The sequence below is a fragment of the Equus quagga genome, chromosome 7 (genome assembly GCF_021613505.1).
Source record: "Equus quagga isolate Etosha38 chromosome 7, UCLA_HA_Equagga_1.0, whole genome shotgun sequence".
Lineage (NCBI taxonomy): Eukaryota > Metazoa > Chordata > Mammalia > Perissodactyla > Equidae > Equus > Equus quagga.
In genome coordinates, this window is record NC_060273.1 from 79,159,647 (window position 1) to 79,176,929 (window position 17,283).

Below are 17,283 nucleotides of genomic sequence, written 5' to 3' on the forward strand. Positions count from 1 at the left end.
CAAAATAAAAATAGGTGGAGTTTAGATAAAATGTGGTTGACCCTGACATTCTAGAAGTTAATCATGAGATGAATTGAACTTGTTACTTAGTAACACAAATCACTTAATTGAGTATATTGGTAATATTGAAAGATCATCTTTGATAAATCCTGGTTTATTTTAGTCTGAACTATTCAAAGGTTTTTGTTGTTTTTCCCACCCAAAGATTTCAATTCCCAGCTCACAGTGTGAGTTCACCATTTAGTTGAGAAAGCTTAATGGACCCAGAGTACTTCCCTGGTATCCTCTGGATATCCTTCCTTCCAAGGACCCTCTGCTCACTTGCAAAACGGGGTTCATGATGTTCATCCTATGCCTGGATGGTAGTGGCGATGGTGTATGAATGGAATACACTGTCAGAAGAGCAAAGGCTAACAACAGTTTGCCAATGAGGAGGACAACCACTGTAATGGGACTATTAGAGGTCCACAGTTTAAAAATACTGCAGAAATTCATCTGTTTGGTTCAGATAGTAACAATCCTAACTTGAGATGGAGGTTGAAGTAGGAATCAGAAGAGAGAGGATGGTAGTGAAGGCCCAAGATGACTGTGACTAGGCTTCCACACTAAACTACCATCTTCCTACAGACGTGAGGTTTATCAAAAAGTAAAATGTCGATCTTCTGATTCAAACGCTTCACGTATAGGAATCCGCCCAAAGAAATTGGACATATGTAAAAACATGTAAGGAGATTCATAGCTATATTATAAACAATCAAAAAAAATCTAAAAGCCTATCAGGAGGGAATTAGTTAAATGAATTACACTGTAACAGAATGAAACATTATTAAAAAGATGTACATTGTTATGGAATGATACTTTTTTTAAAACAGGCTGCAAAACAGTACATATAAGCTTCTAAAATTATATATATAGACACAGGCATGTGGGGGTATAAATGCAAATATCTGATAGAATAGCAGTATCTGTAACAGCAGTGTCTCTAGGTGGTCAGATTTTGAATGATTTACTGTCTTCTGTACAGATTTTTATATTGTCTGAACTCTCTATGAAAGCTTGAATTGAATTTGTAAACAGGAAAAAAAGTTACACCTCAAATAAAATCTAACCTATATCCCTATAGTTTTTTGGTAATGGCCTTGTCCCTATGCTCATTTCTATCATGTGGAAGCTGGGCAGAATATGTGCCCCAGCATTACTGTCTTGAGTAAAGGCCTAACGTTGTGGGCATAAGCAATGGTCCCTGCTCTAAATGTTTACACTTCAGGTGAGGAGACTAAGCAGCATCCAACAAACTCTGAATGCCTACTATGTGGCTGCACTATTCTAGACACTGAGGATACACAAGACAGTAACTCACATGATCTTTTCCTAAAAAAGTTGTTTTAGTGAAGCTTAATGAGATACTACCTCACACCCATTAGGATGGCTACTATCAAACAAAAAATAAGTGTTGGTGAGACGTGGATAAATTGGAACCCTTGTGCATTGTTGGTGGAAATGTAAAATAGAATTACCATATGATTCAGCAATGCCACTTCTGGATAAATACCCAAAAATTGAAAGCAGGGTCTCAAAGAGATATTTGTACACCCCTGTTTACAGCAGCATTATTGACAATAGTTAAAACATAGAAGCAACCCAAGTGTCCATCAGTGGATGAATGGATAAAGCAAAATGTGTTATTTACATTAGAGCATGTACAACAGAGTAGTACTGAGCCTTTAAGAGGAAATTCTGCAATATGCTACAAAACAGATGAAACGAGTACATTAAGTGAAGTCAGTCACAAAAAGACAAACATTGTATGACTCCATTTATATGAGGTAGTCAAAATCAAAGAAATTGTAATGATGGTTGTGAGGAGGTAGAGTGAGGGCAGAAAGGGAGTTATTGTTTGATAGGTTCAAGATGAAGTGTTGCAAGATGAAGAGTCCTGGAGATGGATGGTGGTGATGGCAGTACATTACTAATGTATTTAATGCCACTAAACCGTACACTTAAAAATGGTTAAGATGGTAAATCTTGGGTCTATTTTATTCTTCAAAAACTAGTCTGATTTAAAAGGAGGGCCAAATTTGTATAGGTTGAATAGGCAGGATGAGCAGGATTTAAAAAATAAGGTGTAGATATGGAATAGGTGAAGATTTTTACAGAAGGGTGATGTGTGCCCATGTACATGTGGAATACTGAAAGGCAAAGGCCATTCCTGTTCTCCAGCCTGAGCCAAGTCCTTCCCTGCTGGCTTTATGCAGCTCAACTTCTGGTTAAAATGAGATGGGTCAGAGAGACACTTGCAGCTTGTGAGCATAAGTAGCCACAATCAGGAAAATGAATTAGGCGGTATCGTTAAGGTTTCACTATCCATTACACCAATAATCATTTAAATTGCAGTCCCTTTCCACAGGCTCTCATAACGTCACAAAATAAGAATGCACAGAGTGAGCATAAACTGGGACTTATCCTGATACAAGTGGAGCAAAAAAAAGGAAGTCCATATAGCAAGGGTAGACTTGGTAGCTGCCCAGAAAGTAGGTGGAATTCAATTGCTGAAGCCTTTTGACGTCTGTAGCCAACACTTACAGTGAAGGAAAAAAAACACTTTCATTTGTATCTCAAGAGTCAAATAGCCAATGAGAAGCCACTACATCTGATTAAACAACTCTGACAAAGTTGAGCAAATAGGAATTGGTTCTGCTTTTGATAGGTATGTGCAATGCCCAAAACTTGAGTTTTTTGCTCTAATCAAAGGTAAGACATTTCCTGCTGCTCTTGGTATATCCTATTTGGATCAGGTCCATAGAACCAATACCTCATCAATGCTACCATGTATGAAGCACAATGACATCATAGTTGAAAGATTATTTACCCTGTATTTAATGCTAGTAGTTTTCATCCCAAATTTACATATGCTACTGGGGCGTACTGGGTGGGCATTATGTTCATTGACTTTTGTCTACACCTCATAGATTGTTGCCTCATTTTCATATTCCCTACTGTACATCTAGCTTTACAGGGTTCCTAAATTGTGTGAAAATTATAAAACTTTCTAAAGCTAGAACTAGGTTCAAGGAAAGGCCAAGGCTAAAAATCTTAAGGTAATAGTACTAAGTATGTTAATATAGTCCTTTAAAAAATTGTCTATTATGTTCTGACAGTCCTCTCACCCAGAATTTTTCCAATCTAATCCCCATACTTTATCTCTTTATAGCTTCAGACTTCCACCTAATTAGTACTTTAATTGAGCTCTACCCAGTATCAACTATAAAATGTATCAACCAGCAAGTTAGATGTACCTGAGTGAGGAGAGTTAGCTATTTCCATTTTGCCATTCAAACTTTAACTGTTCTCGAGCCTTTTCATTGGTTCCTATGTTGTGGCTAAGAGTGGCACAAAGTAGGAAAACAAAATGGAAAAGAAACATCTGGCCAGGCAAAATAGAGAATTCCCAAGACTTTGTTTCTGGCCCACTACCCTCTTCCTTGAAACGTCTGACTGTACCAGGTGCCCAGAAAACATTTTTTAATGCTCTGGGCAAAAGATAAAGGATAGACTTGGGAAAGCAGTGTCTACGGCTCATTGAAATAGGGTGTCTTCCATTGACGATTTTCTCTTTGAGGATTAGCCCTGAGCTAACATCTGTCGCCAATCATCATCTTTTTGCTGAGGAAGACTGGCCCTGAGCTAACATCTTTGGCCATCTTCCTCTCTTTTCTATGTAGGACGTCGGCCACAGCATGGCTTGATAAGTGGTGGGTAGGTCCATGCGTGGGATCCAAACCTGTGAACCCCAGGCTGCCAAAGCAGGGTGCGCCAACTTAAACCGCTGCACCACCTGGCTGGCCCTGATGATTCTTTTAAGAGATGCTTTGCACAGGGCCCCAAATAGTGATTATTTTCCAGTGTTTCCCTTAGTTTTAGATTTGGGACAGTAGCAAGAACAGTACTTCAATAGTATCTAAACCAGGCATCTGATTACAACTGCTTAGCAGACATTTCTTCAGCTATAGGTAAAGCAATCATTCTTAAAGTGTGGCCTCTAACCTTGACATCACCATTACCTAGTAATCTGTTAAAAGTGCAAATTATCCAGACTCACCCTAAACGTAGCAAATCAGAAATCCTAGGAGTGGGACACAGCAACGCTTTCATGAAGGCTTCAGGTAATTTTGATGCATGCTGATGTTTGAGAACCATTACTCTAAAGAAATTCACACAACCATTTTGTTTGTAGACTAGTGATTCTAAGAATTTTGGCCTAATCCCTGACAGTCATAGGATTTGCAACAGAGTGGCAGGCACTTTAACCCCAGCTCAACAAGCAGCTCCCAGTCCTTGCCAGGGAATACAATCTCAAACTTATTACCATTCAATACTTGAGCTTTCAGCTATACCAAGCCATACTCTATGATGAGACCAAGAGGAAAAAGTACACAAGATCTGCTCCTAATCCTAGTGAAAATTATCTAAAATAATCCAGACTCTACGAAGCATTTTTATTACTAAAGTGATCTTTAAAAGAAGTTCTGCAGGGGGCCAGCCCTGTGGCCAAGTGGTTAAGTTCGCGCACTGCGGCAGCCCAAGGTTTCGCCAGTTAAGATGCTGCGCATGGACATAGCATTGCTCATCAAGCCACGCTGAGGCAGCATCCCACATGCCACAACTAGAAGGACCCACAACGAAGAATATACAACTATGTACCGGGGGGCTTTGGGGAGAAAAAGGAAAAAAAATAAAATCTTAAAAACAAAACAAAACAAAACAAAAAAAACACAACCATGTACTGGGGGGCTTTGGGGAGCAAAAGGAAAAATAAAATCTTAAAAAAAAAATGTTCTGCAGTATTCCTGCAGATTTCTACAACATAGCATGAGCATCTTTTGTCAAAATTTTTACTCATGGTAATGTTGTATTTTAGTGTTCAAAGCCACCACAAATCCATTGTGAATGCTAGGCAAAAACTGTGTGTACTCTTCCCGTTTTATAACCTTAATACTTGCCATAACACTTAATAGTGTATACTTCCTTTTCTCATCCCCGTCACTCTAAAAAGAGGGGGTGAGGGAACTTCTCTCTCTCAGAAAGAATTCAGAGAATGGATACAACCTTAAAAGTTCTTTAGAGTCATACCATTTAAAATCTCTAGAGGAGATGATGGTGGTACTCTGTGGCCAGAAATTCACCTTCCTCATTAACAAAATTTATTTTAAATAAAATTCTTTTTAGGATACTCAAATCAACGCTACAGCTAGCCAACTCAAGCCTTACCAGGGTCATTCTCAGAGCCCTAATTTATCAAGAATGGGTTAAAAAAAAAAATAACTGGAAAACAAACACGTTTCAAAAAGTTTCCCTCAGACAGCAGATTAACAGAAGATTAAACAAAATGCTAAAATGGTGGTGGGGAAAAAGGTTCTTAAATTTTACAGTAGGTGTAAGTGGAAATATTCCTTTTAAATAAAAGTTTGCCATATTCTGGGAAATAGCTGTTACTGATTTATTGATCACTAGCAGCTTATTCAAAAGAATTTCTTATTTCAAAATGCTATCAAATGAAAATATTCTTTTCTACAATTTGGTACATCCAAGAAAGTAGGACCTATGGAAAAAAACTATCATTGACAGGAAATAATTAGGGATTCCATTGTACACGTAATGTTTTGTGTAGTTGCTGTTAGTTTTAAAAGTTGGAATTAAGCAAAAGTGGATAATTAGTAAAGGCCAAAATTAAACTGCAGAAGTAAACTGGCAAGGATTTTTTGTGCATGTTACATTAAAAACACATCACCCACCCTTCAAAGGTAGACTTTAACATTTCATCCAACTATTTGACATATCCTTTAATATCCTTGGACCTATGAGTTTCAAAGAGAATCTAAGTTCTTTATTAAATTTTTTAAAAAATTGCTTTTTGGCAACAGAAAATCCCTTAAGAATCCCAACATGTTTTGAAAGGCTGGTAGAATTAATTCTCACTATTCCATGTTATTTCCAATTTTATTGTTAAGTACTTAGAAATGTCTAAACACAAGCTTTTGCTATTTCTTTACCCTTAGCATGTTAAAACTCCCAAGGTTTTAAAAAACCATGAATAGCCCCATTTTTAGTTATGTAACAGGAACAAGAAATCCACCAGCACCAAAAACTTTAAAACTCAGATCTTTAGTAGCAGTCTTTAGAATACTTCAGATTAAAAATGTAGTAATTTGTTAAAGCATGCAAAAAAGTGTAACAGTGAATAATAATCACAACTGACAAATATATTGGTTAACATTCCAAACATGTATAACCAATGAACATGGCCTAAGTTTTTTTTTTATTGATATTCACTTCAGAAACTTGAATCCACAGATATAAGCAGTATATAACCAGAAAGTTACAAGTAAACACAGATCATACATGCAAATTTCTGTTCACAAAGGTCACATGTGCAGGTATATGAATTAGAAGCGTGCGTCTAGATTATGGCCAAACTGTTTTTAAAATGCAGAAATGTAAAATTACATCTTGGAAATATTAAGAGATGGTCTACACACTTCAAAAATCAAATGTTGCTTATACCAGATGTATGACAGCTACAGGATTCAAGTGACAAGCAATAAGATCTCAAGAAATTAATACTGGTGAAAGAGAACGGGAATATTTTTACATTTCACTGAAAATACATTGACTACTAGAATACAAAATCTAGCAGGAACTTAGGGAAAAAATTACAAAATCTAAAGCCAGTTACTTAATATATCTTATTACCTAAACAACAGCATGACATTAAAAGAAAACTGCACCTGTATCTTAATTGCCAATCTGACATTAATGAAGTTCTCCAAAAATGAAACGCAACCAAAAAAAGCTTCAAAATCCAAATAAAAAGTCTGCAAGGCTCAGATTAAAATGTGGAATGTTTCAGATGAAAGTAATAAAAATACAATTGGTTTTGTTCTTTATTGAATGGAATCAAAGTTGACATTTCTTTGAAGCTTGGAACTACTAAATTTCATTTCTCTGAATGGTTCTATGCATCTTTTTCTTAGTGGTGCAAGTTGTCTTAAGTAGCTTACAAAGTCAGTCTCTACAAAGTACTGTCTGTTACCATTCTGATAAAACAAAAACAATTTTTCATTAACTTAACCGTGTATGTATTTTTGCTATAACACAACACATGAACAGACATCTATTATTTTTCCACTAAAACAAAAGAGTACAATAGTTTTCTTCTAACTATCAGTATATTTAAAAAAAGGTTAACATTAAAAACAAAGAACCATTATTTTCTTTGAAATCAAGCTTCTTGCACGTCTTAAGCTTCCTTCTTCTGCCTGCGTTCTTCTGCCAATTTATTCAGAAATTTCTGAAAAGAAAAAATAAAATTACAGGGATTAAGTCACTTAAGAAACATAACAAATGGATTAACTCCAAAATATTCTATCCAAGTTTATTAACCAAAACCTTATCAATATTTTTAAGATTCAGCTATTTTTATTAGTTAGCGTACAAAACTAAACTGGTTCACAGGACACCACAATAAAGCATGGGGAAAAAATGATAAAATGTGAAAAACGGTTATTTCAATGTGCAACTAACATTGCGAGATGAGAAAACAAAGACCAGAGTTACATAGAAGAACTCCTGCTACTCCAAGAACATAGATTAGTTAAAATGATGTGCATTTATTCAATGCCCCTTCCACTAAACCCAGCAGGCAATCGTTATCTTAAAGGGTCAGTAATAAATATTTTTAGGTTTGTGGGCCATTCAGTCTTTGTTCCAACTACTCAATTCTGCTGTTATAGCAATAAAAGCAGCTGTAGACAATACTAAAATGAATGATCATGTCTGGGTTCCAATAAAACTTTATTTACAAAAGCAGGGTGGCCACAAGTGTAGCTGGCTGACCCCTGTATTAGACCTGTAACTTCTAGGGTTCCTGGACACCAGAGATCTGTTAAGACATTAATGGAAGTAGACACACACACACACACACACACACACACACACACACACACACACAAAAAAAAAAAAAAGGAAGAAAGAAAATAATAAAAAAATTAAAAATCTAATCTAAAAATCAAAAGTTTCTTTTTCACTGGAATTTATCAACTCTATAGTTATTGCAAATCGATGAAAAGGGTTAAAAGCCATTACACATTTAAAAAGGGGGGGAAAACCCAATTAGGAAAGTATCAAGTCGTTTATCATTAGGGAGATATTGTATTGCACAATAATTTAATGAAGTTGATAAAGTTCCATTAAAATAGAAGGAAATAATAAAGAGAGCCACCTCCAATAGAACAAATATCTAGAAAGTTAGAATAGGTAGAAAATATCAGATGGAATGATACTGTTTATACAAGAATCAACTACCCACAAACCACTTCTCTATTATATAAGTACTCTTTTAGTAGTATGTATAGTTTCTGCCCCCAAACAGCTTAACATCAAGGCAGATAAAATATTTATATTAAATTGCTGCTACTGTTGAAAATCACCACCATTCTTCTTTCATATCCATGACGGTAAGATACAGAGAGAGATATATAGGCAGCAAAGAACACTTACATTTAGAACAAATGATTCAGCCAAGAACTAGAATTATCTCCTAAATTCAAGGCTGTCTCTATCCATCTAGCCAACACACAGAACATGTTTGATGACTGAATACTCTAACAGCTTTACATTATAAAGCAGTGTAAAAAAACCAAGTTATTTACAATTGAGTAACTCCTCCTATTTAAATACTTAGTCCTCAAAGAAGCCACTAACTGAAATATCAAATTTCAAGATAATCAAATAGGAATTTGTTATTCTTTATGTTATGCTTTATTCATTCATCCTTCTGCCTTCATATTCTACTGGTCATAAAACTTACTGAAGTGTCAATAATAACTTAAAGTCAACATAAAATCATTAAGTATGAAGGGACATGGCACTTTATAAAGTTGGAAAAGCTTTACATTATTCCACTTGACTTTCAGGCCTCCAGTATCTTCCAAATTAGAGAAATTACTCGAACATCCATTTGAGAATACTTACATAATTTTATATCACAGAATTTATAACATGGCTAGAAATTACTAAATTATCATCATTTGAGCATTCTATAGAATTCTATAGAAAGAGGCTCAACATTCTATTCTATAGAAAGAGGCTCAACAGATGCTTCTAGAATTCATTAAACTGTTTAAGGCCCATCAATAAAGGAAGAAAACTGTTGTCTCCAGGATAAAGCATTGAGCTGGGTTCATAGAAAGTACTGAACACATTTTACTTTCCATGGGTTTACATGATGTGTTAGTTGTGACAAAAGAACTCTCCTCTTTTAGATTCAGCCTTACCTTTAATTTCTGATAATGAGGAAGGCTGCTGCAATGAGCATTCTTTGCAACTTCTTCATTTGTATAAAAGAGTGAACACAGCTTACAGTAAAACCCTGTTTTAGGTATCACATAGTCTATACCTAGAACACAAACATACATTCTTACAAATTCAGTAAACTGAAGATTTTAATTAGTGTTCTCAAATCTTTTTTTCTGTCAATATAATTTGAATAACACCTGTGACAAGTCCAATATGGCCTAAGCTAAAACAAAACAAAAAAACCATGACATTATTAGTTAATACTTTGTACTTAATTGACGCCTGAGGTCCCACCTAGTTATACTCTTTAAAAAGCAGAAATAGAACAGATAAACAAAACAGAAAGCAATGTGAAATTCTGAGAAACCTTTATGAGGAGAAAAGAGAACATATCGTGGAATGATGATAAAAGAATACAAAATCAGAAGACATGGATAAGAAGAAAAGAGAATATATCAATTAAAATTTACAAATTATTCTGCATAGACATAAATTTAATATGCCATCAGAACTTATGTAAGACCAATTTAGGAATCTTATTTACTAAGAGTTTGGGGAGGGTGAGAAGGGAAGAACAAAGCCTTAAATCTCACCAACAGGAACATTGGGCTGATACGGTCCAATTCTATACTCATCTGGGATTGTATAGTCCTCCTTGTTTTCATCGCTTTGGCCATCTGCATTTTCACTTGTATCCTTGTTGGGATCATCAGCATTCTCAGCAGATTCAGCGCCAGGTTCTGTATTTTCCTCATTTTTAATTCCATTTTCCAACGCTGCTTCGTTTTCTTGATCAAGTTCCTCGATCTTGTCCACCTTAATTTCAACCAAACCATCATCATTTTTGTCACCAGATTTAAATGCCATGCCCGATTTACGAAGTTTCTGAAGTTCCGAATCTTCCTCATCACCAACCTCATCTAGAGTGACAAAACCTTCCATACTCCCTGGGAAACGACGCTGTTAAGAAAGACAAATTTACTCTGCAACAATTATCCTGCAGCATCCCTTCCATTTGCTTTACTTGAAGGGAAAGGGATAGCGTCTTTGTCTTTATTCATGCTCTCAAAATATTGACTTTTTCCTTTCTTCTTCAAGATGACTGACTTTTTAAAAAAAAAAACTGACAGCTTCTTTTAAAACTTTAGTCTTGCCTCACAGAAAGAGCAGAAAATAAATGATATAAAGACACTGATATTCTACACTTTCTCAGACTACTATGCTTTTAGGGAATGTACCAAAGAACTGATTTGATAAAAGTAGTTGAATGAGATCCTTTGGAAGACAGTATCCTACGATATAACTCTTGTTTAAGGGAACACAGTCTAATAGGGTTGTGGTTAAAAAAAAAAAAAAAAATCAAACTGGGGAGCATGACTGCTTAAGGTTTAAATTTTGGCTCTGCCTCTTATAAGCAGTATGACTAGAGACAATTTATTGAACTTTTCCATGCCTTAATTGCCTCATTCATGCAACAGGGATGACAAAGCTATCTACCACATATGGTTATTATGAGAACTTATTAGCACACACATAGAGCTTACAAAAATTTATAGCATGTAATAAATGTTCAATAATTATCAGCTCTTAAGAGTGCAAACACATTACATAACAACCATCTACTTCAGCCAGAAAAATAACCTTAAGACTATGTTCTTTGACTAAGCCATCAAAATCTGGAGATAAGTATTAGTTTTCTAACAGCTGAGTGTTGCTTAGAAGGGGCCAATGGACTAAGATTACAAAAATCGCCTATTAAGAGCCATTTAACATAATGGGCTTCAAAGACATTTTAATGCTCTAATCCTTAATGAAGGTAGCCAGTACACCATGGTTTTTTTGTGTGTGTGTGTGTGTGTGTTTTTTTTTTTTTTTGAGGAAGATTAGCCCTGAGCTAACATTTGCTGCCAATAGTCCTCTTTTTGCTGAGGAAGACTGGTCCTGAGCTAACATCTGTGCCCATCTTCCTCTACCTTATATGTGGGACACCTACCACAGCATGGCTTACCAAGCGGTGCCATATCTGCACCTGGGATCCGAACTGGTGAACCCCGGGGCACCGAAGCAGAATGTGTACACTTAACTGCTGAGCCACCGGGCTGGTCCCCGTGAGTGTATTTTTATATTCATATTCACCTTAAATGTGCTTACATGTGATGTGTTCTATGAAACATGTTTTAAAAGCTATTAGAGTATCTGATTAAGCTTACATTTTTCTTAAATAGGAAAATTCTTCAAATTCAACAATTTCTGAATGAGTGGCAAAATGTTTTAAGAAGTATTTTAGATCAGTTAACTTACTGTAAACTCATACCCCATCTTTTTAAAAACAAGCTGAACTATAAGGCTGCCTACCTGTACTTACACACTACAACTACAATACAGAATCATATATAGTTTTAAGTCTTTCTCCTTCATTACTAAGAAGCTCCCTTTGTGATTTGATATTTTTTCCCAACTATAATAAAAAATCGTATTCATATTTTTTCCCAACTATAATAAAAAATCGTATTCAATCTATTTATTGCAGAGTTTAAAGTATTATGGTTCATATCTGATTTTTTTCCTAAACAACCAGTTCTCTTTAATCTGACCCTGCTAGGGTACATAATTTGAAACATTTATTTGATCTAGTTTCCTATTAAAACAGGCCAACATAAAAATCTTCCTTTACCTTTTTAAGCTTTTTCTTTGCAGCTGCTGAAGCACTTGTATTTGCATCTTTTTTCACAGCTTTGTCTGAAGGTTCCTTTTTCCCATCAGAAGCCACATCACCTAAATTAGCAAGATCTGTCTCATCTCCCACTGAACTGCCACTTTCTAACAGTGCTGCCGCTTCTTCTTCATCTACGAGTAGCTCATCTTCAGATTCAAGAAGCATATTAGGTTCTTGTTCCGCCTGGTCATCCTTTGTATCTTTTTCACCATCTTCACCCGACTTCTCTTCTTGTTCTTTACCTTCAGTTGTACTTTCAGTCTTCTGGGAGCCATCAGTTTTGGATTTCTTATCACTTGGAGATTCTTTGCCATCTGGAGAATAAGATCTTTTTCTGAAATCAAAAAGATACAGCTCAATTAAGTCTCCTGAGTTGAAAAACAAAACTTTAATATACTAGTTAATATACACAAAAATGAAATTACCGAGATTTATCTTTTTTCAGTAAGTCAATGCCTCTGTTAGGAATCTAAAAGACAAAATTTTGCAGAAGTTACAGAAATGCATTAGAATATATTCGTTTGCAGAATGTAATTACCCAATTAACTAATAATTGATGACCATCGTTTATATAATCAACTACGCTTATTCAATCCCTGTAACCATACCTACGAATTTAAGCTGCCCATAGCCAGCAGCTCATTACAATCAACATTTCAATAGAGCAGTGGATAATACAGTAATGTGCCACATGACAACGTTTCCGTCAATGATGAATCACATACATGATGGTGGGCCCCTAAGATTAGGACCACATAGCCTAGGTGTGTAGTAGACTATACCATCTAGGTTTGCTTAAGTACTGCAAGGAGGAAGAAATTTTCCTTTAGGTTTCTAGGTTCTTCTGGTTGGTCTAAATTAAACTGACAGGAGACAGATTAACAGGAGAAAAACAAAAGTTTAAAAACATATATACGTGGGAGAAATCCAGGAAAACCAAGTAATTTGGCAGAAGCTCTTACCTTAAATACCACCCTCAGCTAAAGACAAAAGATGATGTTGGGGGTGGGGAGACTCAGGGACTTCAAAGGGAAGGCAGGCGATTCACAGGTAGGTGAAAAAGAGCAAACGTTTGGAAAACAAGTGTTTGGCCACACAGAAACAGAAGAACGAAGAACTGAGACCAACAAACAGGTTTTTCTAGATTCCTGTCTACCACCTAGTTCACGTTATGCTAAGGTAACAGCTGGCTTCCTGAGACAAGTTTTTTAATCTGAATTCTTTTGGCAGTTAAGGGGGAGGTAACAAGAAAAACTTGCTCAGTCTTTTGTTTCTTAAAAACAATCAGCCTAAAATAATCCCCATGTTAAAGAGACACATTTTGGGGCAGCAAATTTTGTTCCCCTTCATCAGTACACTCTATATGATGTTTGAACAAAAATGAAATCGGCTAACAAGGCATTTCTCAAGAATGTAACCCCACTGTAAAGCGATGCATGATAGTAAACATTTTGGTAGCAGAACTCTGTTCAAATTTTACAGAACATCAGTTAAAAAACTATTTCTGGGGCCAGCCGAGCGGCACAGCAGTTAAGTTTGCATGTTCTGCTTCAGTGGCCCGCGGTTCACTGGTTCAAATCCTGGGTGTGGACATGGCATCACTTGATAAGCCATGCTGTGGCAGGCGTCCCACATATAAAGTAGAGGAAGATGGGCACAGATGTTAGCTCAGGGCCAGTCTTCCTCAGCAAAAAGAGGAGGATTGGCAGCAGACGTTAGCGCAGGGCTAATCTTCCTCAAAACAAACAAACAAACAAACAAAAAGACTACTGCTACTGAAGATGACCAGAAAGAGAGAAAAGGTTGCTCTCTTTCAATAACCAAACCCTATATTCTTAGCACATCAAAATATTGCTAAGAGGGCTTGGCCCCATGGACTAGTGGTTAAGTTTAGGGCACACTGTTTTGTCAGCCCAGGTTCAGTTCCTGGGTGTGGACCTATACCACTCGTTGGCATCCATGCTGTGGCAGCAACCCACATACAAAATAGAGGAAGATTGGTACAAATTTTAGCTTAGGGCAAATCTTCCTCAGCAAAAAAAATTAATTAAAAAATATATAAAAGAATATTTTGGCTTGAAATTCATGAAAACAAACTTTATAATGAGGATGAACCAAGTACTACATACCCTCAGTACCAGTTTTTTATATTTTTCAGAGAGGTCAACTTTCACACATCTCCCCTGAAACCAAAGGGCCTTTTTCAAACAGTGGTCAACCATTGCCATTGCATCTTCTCTGGTCTCCATCTCAATAAAGGCCTTAAAAAAAATTAGAAAGAACATTATTTTTCAGAGAATTGTTTAGAACTCTAGTGCCCATTGTTTTTTCTATCCACTTGTTAGGAAAATTTAATCTTTAGCACAGAGACACTGGTAAGAGTTAAGTCACCCAATAAAATAAGGACAACATTATTTTACTTTGTCAGCTTTACAAAGTAGCACCAAATATTAAATCACCTATATGCAGTCTTTCCACAAAAAACTAAAGTAATAAGCTTAGAAGATACCACTCAAAATACTGTAAGAACTAAAATTAAGGAAAAAATGAAAGTCTGGAAGAATATCATCTCAGAATGCTGTTACAAAAGCCTTAAGATAAAAATAAAGCACTCCAAGATAATGCTGGTGTGATTATAAGGTGGCACTATTTTTTGAAGAGCAATTTGGCAATATCAAAGTGAAGAAAGCAATTATCAAGATCCAAAATTTCATCCTGAAATTTTATCCTTCAATTATATGCATACAAATATGCAACATTGGGGCCAGCCCGGTGGCCCAGCCGTTAAGTGTGCACGTTCAGCTTCGGTGGCCCGGGGTTTGCCAGTTCGGATCCCGGGTACGGACATGGCACTGCTCAGCAAGCCATGCTTTGGCAGGCGTCCCACATATAAAGTAGAGGAAGATGGGCACGGATGTTAACTCAGGGCCAGTCTTCCTCAGCAAAAAGAGAACAATTGGCAGCAAATGTTAGCTCAGCGCTCATCTTCCTCAAAACAAAACAAAAAAAACAGCACAACATTTCACAGGTCGCAAAGTCCATAGCAGCACCAACAGTATAAGCCAAAAAACCCAGCAACTCTAAATAGCCAGCAACTTAGGAAGTTAAATTCATTAGTTTACCCAATGGAACCATGTATAAACTGGAAAGCAACAGTACAATATTATCCCAGTTGAAGTAAGAAAAAAGTATACTCGTATTCAGTTAGAACTTCCAAAGCAAATCCTGGAAATAAATAGCATTACTAGCCTGGGCAAGAGAAGAGTTCTTTACTTTCCACTTTATACTTTTCAGTATTTAATCCTTCACACCTTGAGCACCTGCTATGACTTAAAAAAATACACCATTTATCACTGGCTAAGAAAACTTATCTATGAGAAGATAAAATGATTCCCTTCGCCTTCTTAACTAAAAATGAAGAGACGCACAAAAATCTCAAAGCACTTTACGAAATAATTTTTTTTCAAAACCTCTACATGTATATTACCTGACTTTTCATCCTCATCAGTATATAATTCTTTATTTTCCCATAAGGCTCAGCAAGCTTGAGGACAGCACTGTCGGAATAGCCAGAATGAGGTAAATTGCTGAGATGTATCACACGTCCAAGCTCTTGCTTTTGATCGAACTTCTGGTCTGGTTTCCCTTCAGGTTTCTTTAATAAATAGAAAAAAAAGTTCAAGTCAAATGTTGGTAGGTATGCTATAATTATTAGTTAATATTACTCTAGTTATTAGCAACAATTTTAAACAGCTAAACAAATTAAAAAGATGTATTAAATGGTTGGTGATACCAATCTGGAAAAAACAGATTTACCTTTATTCTTTTATACTTCTGCGATAAATGAACTCTCACTGGTTTGCCAAATACTAATGCTGGTGTGGTTGTATAATAATCCACTGCAGCCTGAGCATCTTCTGTGGTTGCCATTTCAATAAATGCCTGAAAGTGTACAAAAAAATTAGTTAAAAAAAAAAGGCTCAAAGTCTTTCTACATATATTTATATATTTAACCATTAAATAGAAAGCATTTTTGAGAATCTAAAAGCAGAAAAACCAACATTGTTAATTTGCTAGTTTGTTAAAGGTCATCTCAGATTTTATCATCTTCATGCTACTAAAAATATCATTTATTATGCCTACTAGATCTGAAATAACGATTTGGTAGAAGTCTGAAATGGTTTTCCAAAGAATTATCCTTTTACAGCCCTTAACATAGTTTAGTAATAATGACAATTTTACTGCTTATGGATCACGATTTATAAAGTTACTAATAATCCACTAGTCCAAAGGGGGACTGGTTCCAGGAACTCCCCTCAGATACCAAAATCCAAGGATGCTCAAGTCCCTTACATAAAACAGCATAGTATGATGACTACAGCCAGCCCCTCCATATTCCACAGATATGCAGGGACAACTGCACTAGAATTTATTATCTTTTAAAATTTTTCCCCCAAACCCCCCCCAGTACACAGTTGTGTATTTTTAGTTGTGGGTCCTTCTAGTTGTGGCATGCGGGATGCCGCCTCAGCGTGGCCTGATGAGCGGCACCATGTCCGCGCCCAGGATTCAAACCAGCGAAACCCTCAGCCGCCAAAGCGGAGCGCGCAAACTTAACCACTCGGCCACAGGGCGGCCCCTAGAATTTATTGTTGATGTACTTTAAATATGGGCTTTTTCCTCTATTACATTCCATATTGATGGTTTAAGATTGAGTTCTAATACAAAATCATGAATTCCTTTAGGATATTTTTTAGTAATGAATGAATAGTAAACTTATTTCAACTCATACCTCATTAATTTTATTTAGAATCAGATGATTCGATATGACTCCAAATGGTTCTACCAGCTGTAATAGTTGATATCTCAAGTTTTTCCCTCGCTGAAAATCCATGATGTGAACAACTCGGCTAGTTTCCTATCCATTAGGAAAAAATCAAGTCAAAAATCTCTTTAAAAGCGATATGAAACAGGTTACGCATTAGAACTTTTATACTCTATAGTTAACCAGAACAGATGAAGCATTTAAAATAGCAACCCATAACATTCTAGAGAATTTAAATGCCACACAGGAAATCAAACATCATTGGGGTAAACCTCAGTTTCAGAAACCAGTCTCTGCACTGATTTGTAACTTGAATACTGTGTACATAATCGGATAGCAAAGTTCCTAAGACTCTGAATCAAGGCGAGACCTCCAGCCTATGGGCATA

At 36.2% G+C, this 17,283-nt stretch overlaps 1 protein-coding gene across 12 annotated transcripts in view; it reads right to left on the reverse strand.

Moving 5' to 3' along the window:
• Positions 1-6,295: 6,295 nt before the first annotated feature.
• Positions 6,296-17,283, reverse strand: part of MATR3 (matrin 3) — a 47,192-nt gene continuing 36,204 nt past the window's right edge. For 10 of the 12 annotated variants that reach the window (XM_046668155.1, XM_046668153.1, XM_046668148.1 and 7 more), the window contains 9 exons: positions 16,863-16,988; positions 15,887-16,012; positions 15,558-15,725; positions 14,200-14,331; positions 12,496-12,539; positions 12,029-12,404; positions 9,948-10,314; positions 9,333-9,454; positions 6,296-7,348 (listed from right to left, as the gene is read on the reverse strand). In XM_046668155.1, the coding sequence (XP_046524111.1) occupies positions 7,298-7,348; positions 9,333-9,454; positions 9,948-10,314; positions 12,029-12,404; positions 12,496-12,539; positions 14,200-14,331; positions 15,558-15,725; positions 15,887-16,012; positions 16,863-16,988 (1,512 nt within the window). In that variant the 3' untranslated portion in view covers positions 6,296-7,297. The remainder of the gene's footprint in view (positions 7,349-9,332; positions 9,455-9,947; positions 10,315-12,028; positions 12,405-12,495; positions 12,540-14,199; positions 14,332-15,557; positions 15,726-15,886; positions 16,013-16,862; positions 16,989-17,283) is intronic. The other 2 variants (XM_046668149.1, XM_046668150.1) reach the window with 2 other exon arrangements.